At 38.5% G+C, this 14,325-nt stretch overlaps 2 protein-coding genes across 4 annotated transcripts; both read left to right on the top strand.

The window, feature by feature from the left end:
• The first annotated feature begins 231 nt into the window (after positions 1-231).
• On the top strand, positions 232-3,191 carry LOC148544043 (uncharacterized). Of its 2 annotated transcripts, XR_015900200.1 has the most exons (3): positions 1,418-1,471; positions 1,560-1,688; positions 3,166-3,190. XR_015900200.1 is itself a non-coding variant. In XM_088500663.1 (2 exons), exons 1-2 carry the CDS (start codon positions 232-234, stop codon positions 3,189-3,191), a joined length of 645 nt encoding a protein of 214 aa, XP_088356789.1. The 2 variants fall into 2 exon arrangements, 1 of the variants encoding a protein (XP_088356789.1); XM_088500663.1 differs by lacking the exons at positions 1,418-1,471; positions 1,560-1,688 and adding an exon at positions 232-850 and having other exon boundaries at positions 3,166-3,191.
• Positions 3,192-3,908: 717 nt separating this feature from the next.
• Positions 3,909-10,729, top strand: LOC148544042 (uncharacterized). 2 transcript variants are annotated; one of them, XR_015900043.1, is made up of 3 exons: positions 8,956-9,009; positions 9,098-9,226; positions 10,704-10,728. XR_015900043.1 is itself a non-coding variant. In XM_088500251.1 (2 exons), the coding sequence occupies exons 1-2, from the start codon at positions 3,909-3,911 to the stop codon at positions 10,727-10,729; spliced, it is 1,152 nt and encodes a 383-aa protein (XP_088356377.1). The 2 variants fall into 2 exon arrangements, 1 of the variants encoding a protein (XP_088356377.1); XM_088500251.1 differs by lacking the exons at positions 8,956-9,009; positions 9,098-9,226 and adding an exon at positions 3,909-5,034 and having other exon boundaries at positions 10,704-10,729.
• Positions 10,730-14,325: the final 3,596 nt, after the last annotated feature.

Here is a 14,325-nt window from a genome sequence, read left to right as displayed (position 1 = left end):
AGGGATCCTCGTTTCACATCAAGGTTCTGGGGAGCTTTTCAGCGTGCATTCGGGACTCAGTTAAGTTTGAGTACTGCATATCACCCTCAGACAGATGGTCAGTCAGAGAGAACTATTCAGACCTTGGAGGATATGCTAAGGGCTTGTGTTTTGGACCAGCCGGCGAGCTGGGATCGATATATGCCATTAGTAGAGTTTGCTTATAATAATAGCTATCATGCGAGCATCAGAATGGCTCCATATGAAGCTCTGTATGGCAGAAAATGTCAATCTCCACTGTGTTGGTATGAAACTGGAGAAAGGAGTTTATTAGGGCCTGAGATGATAGCTGAAACGACTGAGCAGATAAAGAAGATTCGTAGTCGAATGCTTATAGCCCAAAGCCGCCAAAAGAGCTATGCTGACCAAAGGCGAAAGCCTTTGGAATTTGAAGAAGGAGAACATGTCTTTTTGAAAGCTACACCAACCACTGGAGTGGGAAGAGCTATTAAGACCAAGAAACTGAATCCCCGTTATATTGGACCATTTGAGATTCTGAAGAGAATTGGACCAGTGGCTTATAGAATTGCCTTACCGCCGTACCTTTCGAATTTGCACGATGTATTTCATGTATCACAGCTTCGAAAGTATACTCCTGACGCAAGTCATGATCTGGAACCAGAACCAATCCAAGTAAGAGAAGATCTAACACTTCCGGTAATTCCGGTAAGAATTGATGACACCAGCGTTAAACGATTACGAGGAAGGGAAGTATCATTGGTAAAAGTAGCTTGGAGGCGAGCTGGTATCGAGGAACATACCTGGGAGCTCAAATCAGATATGCGACAGAACTATCCACATCTCTTTTCAGGTAACTAGATTTGAATTTTGAGGGCAAAATTCTTTGTTAGGTGGGTAGAATGTAAACCCCGATTAAATTAGTAGATAATTAGTCAATAAATTAATTTTTAATAAGGAGGATTAGAAATGTGAATATTATATTAAATTAGGGTAGAGCTCATCGAAACGAGAATTTTGACACTAATTTTGAAGAAAACGGTCCAAGATTGGACCGAAAGTACCGAACCGGTTGAACCGGACCCGAACCGGGCTGTCGGTTCAACCGGACCAGCCCTATTAAATGAACCCAGCTTTGTCTTCTCCCTCATTACTGCAGCAACGAAGCTTTCAGCTTCCAGGGAGAAGAGAAACGAGAAACATTCCCGTAACCCTCACGTTAATTTCCGATCCCCGTAACTTCTCCGTCCGAGCTCCAATCGCCGCACCGTTTGCGGCCACGCGTCCACCGCGTCGAGCTCTACATTTCTACCGGAACAATTTCACTGGTAATTTGTTTAATCACTCTCAGCCCTCTTTTCCCCCAATTTTCGAATTTTAAGTGGGAATATTGAATTTCTTTAATTTCTGATGTTTTAGGATCCAATTAGCTTGAGAGAAACGTTCACTCTTGCTTATGTGAAGCTTGGGTAAGGTGAGGATACGATAATTCTATTTTATTTTCATTAAATTCGAGCTTTGAGTATTAAATTGGGTATATATGTATTATGAATGTGTATTAGGTTGAAAATAAATAATTGGAGCTTGAAATTGTGAATACTGGAACTTGGAGGAAGCGGATTAGTTGAGTTTTGAGGGGTTGTCTTGGTTTTGAATAAATAGCTTTGGTCGTTACGTGGAAATCGGCTAAGGTATGGTTTAGGTTTCTTGCATTTAATATATAATATTCTGTGAAAACTTAGGCTAGATGACCATAGGATAAGTTGGAATGCAGGTGTATATTTAATATTTAGTAATTTGTCGATGAATATAATTGGTTGAAGTTTATTGGATAATTAGTTATTAATTTTGGATGGTGAATGTTGTTATGTTAATTTGGAGAGAATTATAGTTGAATGTTATTGTTGATGAACATGGTTGGTTTGGTGCTTGTTGATTAATTAACGATTCGATGAATTATTGATTTGAGGTATTTTGTGTTAAAAGCCTAGGATTTGTGAACTATGACTCTTAGTTGAATTTTGGTTGTTGGATTTGAATTTTGTATGAGTTTAATTGTTGATCTGAGGTAGATTTTTTGTGGAGATTGTTATGATAATGAGGAAGGAAATGTTGAATTGAAAAGAATACAGGTTTGGACCCGAACAGGGTGGCAAAGTCCGAGTTTTAGAGGAGATGCTGCCGAAATTTTATAAAAATTAGAGATTAGAGATTTTGTTATATGATTATTTAGAAAGATTTAGATTCAAAGGTTATATGGTTTGATTTTGAGTTATTAAGAAAATGAGCATGTTTTAAGTTTGATTCATTTAGAAAAGAATGACTTATGTTTTGAATTGGAACTATTGATGGACGGAATGGGAGGTGTGATATAATGAAGGATAAGGATTGAATATGTTTAATGTATGATGATGAATGAGAGGCAATTGAGAATGATGTGGATGTTGATGAATTATAATTGAATTATTTATATGGCTTATGAATTTGAATAATCTGAGATACGAGATTCCCTGGATTAAGTGCCGTGGCTTGCCACCACGTGTACCAGGATGAAAACTCGATACTCTGTTGACCCTACGACGTAAGTGTGACCGGGCACTATATAAAGTCCCGGGAATGTTACCCCCATTGAGCAATATTGATTATTTGAGAAAAATCTATGCATAGACTCTTGGGGATGCACGTCGGGGGACAGTCTAAGGACAATTCAGACTTGTCGGGTTGGCTGGATAACCGACAGATGAGCCTCATCAGCCATAGGACAGGCATGCATCATATGCATATTACTTGAATTACTTGCTTGTGCTCTAATTGGGTGTGCCTATTTGTATTTGCCATGCTAAATGTGTATTTGTTACCTGCAGTAGTTGTAACCTTCTTGTGTTTGCCTTTATCTATTTATTTGTCTGTGAAAATGCATGATGGAATTGGAGGTATGGAGGAATGGCAGTATAGGACTTAGATTTAAGGTTAAGTTAAGTTAGGATTAAATATTTTTAGGAAACCACCTTTTATGGCTTCTGTTTAATACTTTAAGCTTTACAATCTGAGTGTCGGCGTTCTAGGATTGCCTCTGGCATTCCCAGGACCTTATATATTATGTGTGTGGCACCTTTACCATACTGAGAACCTCCGGTTCTCATTCCATACTATGTTGTTGATTTTCAGATGCAGGTCGGGAGCCATCTCGTTAGTCGTCTGGACTCTTAAAGCGGAGGGGTTACTGGATAGTGTTGTTGTATAGTTTTGCTGTACAGTGATGTATATATATGTACTTAGCTTTCTCTTCGCATAACTTGTTCTTTATGATCCTCTTAGAGGTTTATGGAGAGGCAGGATTGTGTGTATGTACTTTTGGATTTTGGATATGTATGTATATATGTGTAAATATTCTCCGGCCAGTCTTGACTTCGCAGGCTGAGTTAGGAGCTTGTTATTTTGTATCTTTGGCACTCTATTCCTACTTCTGTTATCTTATGTTTGACAGTTACGGTTTTCTTAGCATGTAAGTTAACTCGTTCCTTGAGCGTTGCGCTTTTATCTCGCGATTTTTTATTTCCCCTATTCTTCAAGGCTCCTAGCATATTATAACTCTTCTGCTATTATATGTACTTATTTTATTTTAGAGGTCGTAATACCACATCACCTCTGTTTTACGACTTAAGCGTAAAGCTTTGTGTGGTAGGGTGTTACATTATGGTATCAGAGCAGTTCGTTCCTATAGAGCCTGAAAGACGGACTGATTGTGCTTCTGTGCATTCTCTGTATATGTGTTTATGTGCTATTAGGATATCTGATTGATATATGTGGCATAAACGTTTGTGAGCATGCATTTGGAACTTAAAGCATTAGACCTGCGATATTGAGACTGATCAACTTAATATCACTTGTTTGGTGTGTATAGGGACCAGATGTCGACTCGCGGACGCGGTCGCGGGCGAGGTAGAGGTAGGACAGGCACCGTTACTCCTGCTCCCATAGGGACTGATCCAGTAGACTTTATGGCTGCCCTGGGAAATATGGCTGCAGCTATGCAGGCCACAGCCGAGGCATTGGGTAATCAGATAAATCAGGGTAATCATGGGAATAATAATGATGAGGATGGTCCTATGACACTTGCCACATTTCTGAAAGTTCGCCCTCCGACTTTTAGGGGAACCTCAAATCCCACTGATGCAGATAACTGGATTCAGGCTATGGAAAGGGCGTTGCAGGCCCAACAGGTTCCTGAAGAGCAATGGGTTGAATTTGGAACTTATCAGCTGCAAGGTGAAGCTCAGTATTGGTGGCAGGGAACACGACGTATCCTGCAGCCTGATGGTGCTGCGATTCCTTGGGAGGTTTTCCGGACAGAGTTCTATAAGAAATATTTTCCTAATTCAGCCAGAAATGCCAAGGAACTTGAATTAATGCAGTTAAAGCAGGGACAGATGACTGTTGCTGAGTATACCAGTAAATTTGAGGAGTTATGTCGCTTTTCTCGTATCTGTCAAGGTGCGCCTGAAGATTTTGCTGAATGGAAGTGTATTAAATATGAGGGAGGTCTTCGGAGCGATATTCTGAGCTTCGTTGCCCCAATGGAGATCAGGGTATTTTCTGAATTGGTGAATAAGAGTAGGGTGGCTGAGGATTGTGTGAGGAAGGCGGCAGCAGAGAAAGGGAGTTTGAGGGTGCCTTTTCAGAGGCCTTCAGGGAGGAACTTTGCTCCGAGAGGTAGGAATTTCAAATATGGAGGTTTTGTTTCGCAGCAGACTCAGGGTCAAGGTAATTACAGAAGGCTGAATACTAATGCTAGTCAAGGAAAAAGGTTTGGGAAGCAGCCACAGCAAGATCTGAATTGTCAGAAGTGCGGAAAGTATCATCCTGGAGTTCCGTGCAGACTAGGACTTGGAGTGTGCTATTCCTGTGGACAGCCCGGGTATATAGCCAGTAATTGCCCTGAGAAGAAGAAGTATGAGACTGGTAGGGTGCAGCAGCCGGGGAGAGTATACACCACTTCTACCATTGGTGCTGAGGGATCTGAGACACTGATTAGAGGTAATTGTGAAATGGCTGGTAAAATCTTAAATGCTTTATTTGATTCAGGAGCGTCTCATTCATTTATTGCATTTGAAAAGGCCCATGAATTAGGATTGAGAATGGTGGTTTTAGGTTATGATTTGAAAGTATATAATGCTACTCATGAAGTTATGGTGACTAGGATAGAATGTCCACAAGTTCCTTTTCGAGTGCAACAGCGTGAATTTGTGCATAATTTGATTTGTTTGCCTATGACTGGTCTTGATCTCATTTTGGGATTGGATTGGTTATCCAAGAATCATGTTTTGCTTGATTGTTCTGAGAAGTCAGTACAGTTTATGCCAGAAGGGTCAGAAGCACCGGTTGTGGTGAATAGTTACTATTTGAATTCTATGATAGTAAACTGTTCTGGAACTGAATGTCAGGGTATTATGTTATTAACTGCGGGAATATCAGGTGATGATCAGAGTTTAGAGCAGATTCCTGTTGTATGTGAATTTCCAGATGTGTTTCCGGATGATATTAATGAATTTCCACCTAACCGGGAAGTGGAATTCGCAATTGAGTTGGTACCTGGATCCGGTCCAATTTCAATTACTCCTTATAGGATGTCGCCTTTAGAAATGGCTGAACTGAAGGCTCAGCTGGAAGATTTGTTGGGTAAGCATTTTATCCGACTATGTGTTTCTCCGTGGGGAGCACCAGTGTTACTGGTAAAGAAGAAGGATGGGAGTATGCGGCTGTGTGTCGATTATCGGCAATTGAATAAGATCACTGTGAAGAATAAATATCCGTTGCCTAGAATTGATGATCTAATGGATCAGTTACAGGGTGCTGGTGTGTTTTCTAAGATTGACCTGCGATCCGGATATCATCAGATAAGGGTTAGAGACGAGGATATTCCGAAAACTACTTTCAGGACGCGTTATGGTCATTATGAGTATACAGTGATGTCTTTTGGGTTAACTAATGCCCCGACAGTATTTATGGATTATATGAACCGGATTTTCCGTCCGTATCTGGACAAGTTTGTTATTGTCTTCATTGATGATATTCTCGTTTATTCTAAGTCTAAAGAGGAACATGCTGATCACTTGCGAACTGTGCTGCAAATTCTGAGAGACAGGAAGTTATATGCTAAGTTATCTAAATGTGAGTTCTGGAAGAGTGAAGTGAAGTTTCTCGGCCACGTGGTGAGTAAGCAGGGGATAGCTGTGGATCCTGCTAAGGTGGAAGCAGTGATGAATTGGGAGCGACCAACTTCAGTGACAGAAATCAGGAGTTTCCTAGGTTTGGCGGGGTATTATCGCAGATTCATTAAAGGATTTTCACAACTCGCCTTACCTTTAACTAAGTTGACTAGGAAGGATACACCTTTTATCTGGACTCCGGAATGTGAAGAGAGTTTCCAGGCATTGAAGCACAGGTTGACTACTGCACCTGTATTGGTATTACCTGAACCAAGTGAACCGTTTGAAGTGTATTGTGATGCATCTCTGAAAGGTTTGGGGTGTGTTCTGATGCAGCACCAGAATGTTGTAGCATACGCCTCACGGCAATTAAGGCCGCATGAAATGAACTATCCGACACATGATTTGGAACTTGCTGCTGTTGTGTTTGCTTTAAAGATTTGGAGGCACTATCTCTATGGTGTTAAGTTTCATGTTTTCTCCGACCATAAGAGTTTGAAGTATCTTTTTGAGCAGAAAGAATTGAATATGCGTCAGAGGAGATGGATGGAACTTCTGAAAGATTATGATTTTGAATTGAATTATCATCCAGGAAAAGCGAACGTTGTGGCGGACGCTTTGAGTCGGAAGTCTTTATATGCAGCTTGGATGATGCTACGGGAGGAAGAGTTACTGAAGGCATTCCAAGGTTTGAATTTGGGAGTTAGAAAAGAATCTGGAATCCTGTGTTTGAGTCAGTTGCAAATTTCAAGTGATTTTAAATCAGAACTTCTGAGGGCTCATCGAGACAGTGAAGCGTTACGTAAGGTATTGCCAGCAGTCGAACAGGGGAAACAGTGGAGAGTGTCAGAAGGTCAGGATGGTTTATGGAGATTCAAGAACCGGATTATTGTGCCAGATATTGGAGACATGCGACAGAGAATCTTAAAGGAAGCTCATAAGAGCGGGTTTTCAATTCACCCAGGGAGCACTAAAATGTATCAAGATCTGAAAGCGATGTTCTGGTAGCCAGGTATGACGAATGATGTGGCATTGTATGTATCTAAATGTTTAACGTGTCAGAAGGTTAAGATTGAGCATCAGAGACCATCAGGGACCCTTCAGCCTTTGGAGATTCCACAATGGAAATGGGAGAGTATCGCAATGGATTTTGTAATAGGTTTGCCTAGAACCCGATCTGGTTGTGACACTATTTGGGTGGTTGTGGATCGACTAACAAAATCAGCTCACTTTCTTCCTATCCGAATAAGTTGCACAATGGAGGAATTGGCTCGAATGTATATTAAAGAGATTGTCAGGTTGCATGGCGTGCCTTCTACCATTATATTTGATAGGGATCCTCGTTTCACATCAAGGTTCTGGGGAGCTTTTCAGCGTGCATTCGGGACTCAGTTAAGTTTGAGTACTGCATATCACCCTCAGACAGATGGTCAGTCAGAGAGAACTATTCAGACCTTGGAGGATATGCTAAGGGCTTGTGTTTTGGACCAGCCGGCGAGCTGGGATCGATATATGCCATTAGTAGAGTTTGCTTATAATAATAGCTATCATGCGAGCATCAGAATGGCTCCATATGAAGCTCTGTATGGCAGAAAATGTCAATCTCCACTGTGTTGGTATGAAACTGGAGAAAGGAGTTTATTAGGGCCTGAGATGATAGCTGAAACGACTGAGCAGATAAAGAAGATTCGTAGTCGAATGCTTATAGCCCAAAGCCGCCAAAAGAGCTATGCTGACCAAAGGCGAAAGCCTTTGGAATTTGAAGAAGGAGAACATGTCTTTTTGAAAGCTACACCAACCACTGGAGTGGGAAGAGCTATTAAGACCAAGAAACTGAATCCCCGTTATATTGGACCATTTGAGATTCTGAAGAGAATTGGACCAGTGGCTTATAGAATTGCCTTACCGCCGTACCTTTCGAATTTGCACGATGTATTTCATGTATCACAGCTTCGAAAGTATACTCCTGACGCAAGTCATGTTCTGGAACCAGAACCAATCCAAGTAAGAGAAGATCTAACACTTCCGGTAATTCCGGTAAGAATTGATGACACCAGCGTTAAACGATTACGAGGAAGGGAAGTATCATTGGTAAAAGTAGCTTGGAGGCGAGCTGGTATCGAGGAACATACCTGGGAGCTCGAATCAGATATGCGACAGAACTATCCACATCTCTTTTCAGGTAACTAGATTTGAATTTTGAGGGCAAAATTCTTTGTTAGGTGGGTAGAATGTAAACCCCGATTAAATTAGTAGATAATTAGTCAATAAATTAATTTTTAATAAGGAGGATTAGAAATGTGAATATTATATTAAATTAGGGTAGAGCTCATCGAAACGAGAATTTTGACACTAATTTTGAAGAAAACGGTCCAAGATTGGACCGAAAGTACCGAACCGGTTGAACCGGACCCGAACCGGGCTGTCGGTTCAACCGGACCAGCCCTATTAAATGAACCCAGCTTTGTCTTCTCCCTCATTACTGCAGCAACGAAGCTTTCAGCTTCCAGGGAGAAGAGAAACGAGAAACATTCCCGTAACCCTCACGTTAATTTCCGATCCCCGTAACTTCTCCGTCCGAGCTCCAATCGCCGCACCGTTTGCGGCCACGCGTCCACCGCGTCGAGCTCTACATTTCTACCGGAACAATTTCACTGGTAATTTGTTTAATCACTCTCAGCCCTCTTTTCCCCCAATTTTCGAATTTTAAGTGGGAATATTGAATTTCTTTAATTTCTGATGTTTTAGGATCCAATTAGCTTGAGAGAAACGTTCACTCTTGCTTATGTGAAGCTTGGGTAAGGTGAGGATACGATAATTCTATTTTATTTTCATTAAATTCGAGCTTTGAGTATTAAATTGGGTATATATGTATTATGAATGTGTATTAGGTTGAAAATAAATAATTGGAGCTTGAAATTGTGAATACTGGAACTTGGAGGAAGCGGATTAGTTGAGTTTTGAGGGGTTGTCTTGGTTTTGAATAAATAGCTTTGGTCGTTACGTGGAAATCGGCTAAGGTATGGTTTAGGTTTCTTGCATTTAATATATAATGTTCTGTGAAAACTTAGGCTAGATGACCATAGGATAAGTTGGAATGCAGGTGTATATTTAATATTTAGTAATTTGTCGATGAATATAATTGGTTGAAGTTTATTGGATAATTAGTTATTAATTTTGGATGGTGAATGTTGTTATGTTAATTTGGAGAGAATTATAGTTGAATGTTATTGTTGATGAACATGGTTGGTTTGGTGCTTGTTGATTAATTAACGATTCGATGAATTATTGATTTGAGGTATTTTGTGTTAAAAGCCTAGGATTTGTGAACTATGACTCTTAGTTGAATTTTGGTTGTTGGATTTGAATTTTGTATGAGTTTAATTGTTGATCTGAGGTAGATTTTTTGTGGAGATTGTTATGATAATGAGGAAGGAAATGTTGAATTGAAAAGAATACAGGTTTGGACCCGAACAGGGTGGCAAAGTCCGAGTTTTAGAGGAGATGCTGCCGAAATTTTATAAAAATTAGAGATTAGAGATTTTGTTATATGATTATTTAGAAAGATTTAGATTCAAAGGTTATATGGTTTGATTTTGAGTTATTAAGAAAATGAGCATGTTTTAAGTTTGATTCATTTAGAAAAGAATGACTTATGTTTTGAATTGGAACTATTGATGGACGGAATGGGAGGTGTGATATAATGAAGGATAAGGATTGAATATGTTTAATGTATGATGATGAATGAGAGGCAATTGAGAATGATGTGGATGTTGATGAATTATAATTGAATTATTTATATGGCTTATGAATTTGAATAATCTGAGATACGAGATTCCCTGGATTAAGTGCCGTGGCTTGCCACCACGTGTACCAGGTTGAAAACTCGATACTCTGTTGACCCTACGACGTAAGTGTGACCGGGCACTATATAAATTCCCGGGAATGTTACCCCCATTGAGCAATATTGATTATTTGAGAAAAATCTATGCATAGACTCTTGGGGATGCACGTCGGGGGACAGTCTAAGGACAATTCAGACTTGTCGGGTTGGCTGGATAACCGACAGATGAGCCTCATCAGCCATAGGACAGGCATGCATCATATGCATATTACTTGAATTACTTGCTTGTGCTCTAATTGGGTGTGCCTATTTGTATTTGCCATGCTAAATGTGTATTTGTTACCTGCAGTAGTTGTAACCTTCTTGTGTTTGCCTTTATCTATTTATTTGTCTGTGAAAATGCATGATGGAATTGGAGGTATGGAGGAATGGCAGTATAGGACTTAGATTTAAGGTTAAGTTAAGTTAGGATTAAATATTTTTAGGAAACCACCTTTTATGGCTTCTGTTTAATACTTTAAGCTCTACAATCTGAGTGTCGGCGTTCTAGGATTGCCTCTGGCATTCCCAGGACCTTATATATTATGTGTGTGGCACCTTTACCATACTGAGAACCTCCGGTTCTCATTCCATACTATGTTGTTGATTTTCAGATGCAGGTCGGGAGCCATCTCGTTAGTCGTCTGGACTCTTAAAGCGGAGGGGTTACTGGATAGTGTTGTTGTATAGTTTTGCTGTACAGTGATGTATATATATGTACTTAGCTTTCTCTTCGCATAACTTGTTCTTTTTGATCCTCTTAGAGGTTTATGGAGAGGCAGGATTGTGTGTATGTACTTTTGGATTTTGGATATGTATGTATATATGTGTAAATATTCTCCGGCCAGTCTTGACTTCGCAGGCTGAGTTAGGAGCTTGTTATTTTGTATCTTTGGCACTCTATTCCTACTTCTGTTATCTTATGTTTGACAGTTACGGTTTTCTTAGCATGCAAGTTAACTCGTTCCTTGAGCGTTGCGCTTTTATCTCGCGATTTTTTATTTCCCCTATTCTTCAAGGCTCCTAGCATATTATAACTCTTCTGCTATTATATGTACTTATTTTATTTTAGAGGTCGTAATACCACATCACCTCTGTTTTACGACTTAAGCGTAAAGCTTTGTGTGGTAGGGTGTTACATTTTACATAGTTTTTAGTATGTTTTAGTTACTTTTTATTATATTTTTATTAGTTTTTATGCAAGAATCATATTTCTGGACTTTACTATGAGTTTGTGTATTTTTCTATGATTTCAGGTATTTTTTGGCTGAAATTGAGGGACCTGAGCAAAAATCTGATTTAGAGGCTAAAAAAAGACTGCAGATGCTGTTGGATTCTGACCCTCCTGCACTCGAAGTGGATTTTCTGGAGCTACAGAAGCCCAATTGGCACGCTCTCAATTGCGTTGGAAATTAGACATCTTGAGCTTTCCAGCAATGTTAATAGTCCATACTTTTTCCGATATTTGAAGGCCCAAACTGGCATCTAAACGCTCACTTGATACCCTTTTCTGGAGTAAAATGCCAGAACTGGAGTTAAACGCTGAAACTGGCACCCAAGCTGGTGTTTAACTCCAAGAATGGCCTATGCACGTGAAAGCTTCAATGCTCAGCCCAAGCATACACCAAGTGGGCCCCAGAAGTGGATTTCTGCACTATCTGCACTTAGTTACTTATTTTCTGTAATCCCTAGTAACTAGTTTAGTATAAATAGCACTTTTTACTATTGTATTCGCGAACTTTATCACCTTTGGATTCGGAGGCTAGCCATTCGACCATGCCTAGACCTTTTTCTTTTATGTATTTTCTACGGTGGAGTTTCTACACCTCATAGATTAAGGTGCGGAGCTCTGTTGTTCTTCATGAATTAATGCAAGTACTATTGTTTTTCTTTCAATTCATGCCTACTTCTTCTCCAAGATATACTCTCGTACTTAATTCAGTTAAGTCAGAATGAAGGGGTGACCCGTGACAATCACCCACTATCTTCGTTACTGCTTAGCCAAGATCCGCGTGCCTGACAACCACAAGCAGTTTGCATGATGTTCAACGTAGTCATTGGACGACAGCTGGAGTATATTTTCTTCGATATCTAATACACGGACCAAGTCCGTTAGATTAGTATCTTCGTGGTATAGGCTAGAACCATTGGCAGCATTCTTGAGATCCGGAAAGTCTAAACCTTGTTTGTGGTATTCCGAGTAGGATCTGGGAAGGGATGACTGTGACGAGCTTCAAACTTGCGAATGTTGGGCGCAGTGACAGTTTGCAAAAGGATAAGGGTCCTATTCCGACGCTAGTGAGAACCGACAGCTGATTAGCTGTGCGGTAGCTGTACTTGGTATTTTTCATCCGAGACGAGAAATCCGACAGTTGATTAGCCGTGCAGAGATCGTACCTTGTATTTTTCATCCGAGAGGATCATACAGCTTGCCATGGAAGGGAGCACACATGATTGGAAGAAGGCAATAGGAAAGCAGAGGTTCAGAAGCAACAAAGCATCTCCAAACACTTATCTGAAATTCCAACCAATGAATTACATAAGTATCTCTATCTTATTTTATAGTTTATTTATCTTTTAATTATCAAAACCTCATAACCATTTGAATCCGCCTGACTGAGATTTACAAGATGACCATAGCTTGCTTCAAGCCGACAATCTCTGTGGGATCGACCCTTACTCACGTAAGGTTTATTACTTGGACGACCCAGTGCACTTGCTGGTTAGTTGTGCGGAGTTGTGAAAAGTGTGAATCACAATTTCGTGCACCATTTACCAAGTTAATGTCGCTAAAACTGGTTAATTTTTTTTTCAGGTATATACCGTTACCGTCAATAAACTTTGGCTCAAGATCTCTATATTTTTTTATTATTACTGACAACTCCAAGTGTTGATAATTTAGTCTAAAATTTTTAATACTCATTTTACTTATGCACTTTTATCGACAGTAAAGCCGTTAGTAAAATTAATTAACTACGATTTGATTATCGGTAGAAATAGTCTCCTTTGCAGCAAGAACAGTGGATCGAATCTAGGTTTCATTTTCTCCATTTGAAGAAATTATATACGTAAGAGGGAATGAATATGCGTGTGATTATTCTATGATGTTGATAAATAATAAGTCGCAGCATTTTTGCCCTCCAAATATATTTTCCACACCAAAGCATTCTCTTCGAAACAAATCATGGGACAAGATGAGCAATAATAGTTTGGGTCCCAAAAATTACTTCTAAATGGACGGGACAGAATATGACACTGAGACAGAGATAATAAAACGGAGACACTAAAAATTATTTTGTGTATTGTATTTAGATATGATGTACAAGACATTAATGTAATGTCTAGTATTATGTTTGAATATACATGGATAAGATTAAAATATTATATGAAATGACTAAAATAGTTATGTGATTCTAAATTTTTTACATCAAGTATAAACTAATTTAATAAAGAATTATAGGAGTACAGACAGAACTTGAAAAAATGTTTGAAGAGGCAAAAAATTTTAATAAAATAATATATAATAGTATTTATATTAAAATAAAATTTATAAATATAATTATTTTATTTTTAAATTTATTATTAATATGTAGGAATACATATAACAAAAAAATAAATCTCAGTTTGATTAATAAAAAATTTTGTTTAGGTTAATAAGCCAAATTAATTTTAAATAAAAAATCAATTTTAAAAAAGAATCCGTTTTTACATAAAAAAAAATTAGTTTTTGCACATAAAAACTTATTTTTATTTAGAAAACCAATTTTTTTTATCTAAAAACTGATTTTTCTTTAAATTATATAAAATCAATTACAACTTATAAATTATTTTTTAGTATTTTAAAAGATCAATTTTACTTTTGAGAATATTTATCTTTCAAAAGCTTCAAGACTAATTATTTTTATTATTATTTTTATTACAAATCAAATAATATAACACAAGGTTAAAATAGTATCGAAGTAAAAACGATAAGAAAGAAAGAATTATCCACTCCAATAAAAAATTCTACATAAAAGAGAGAGTATCTGAAGAAGAAAGAAATAGAGAAAGAGCAGCAAGAAGAAAGTACCTCCTTGAGAACAACGCAATAGAAAAAATAAGAAGGGGTAATAGTGGAATAATAAAAAATATTTATGGACAAAAAGGAAAACAAAATTTATAAAAAAAATTCGTGTCCACTCTTCTAAATTCCGTGTTCATCATTGTCCTTCACAAAAAAGTGGACACAAAAGTATA

This window comes from Arachis ipaensis, chromosome B9, assembly GCF_059453495.1.
Source record: "Arachis ipaensis isolate K30076 ecotype BB chromosome B9, ASM5945349v1, whole genome shotgun sequence".
Lineage (NCBI taxonomy): Eukaryota > Viridiplantae > Streptophyta > Magnoliopsida > Fabales > Fabaceae > Arachis > Arachis ipaensis.
The sequence above is the reverse complement of the archived record's forward strand: the minus strand, read 5'-3'. Positions and strand labels throughout refer to the sequence as shown.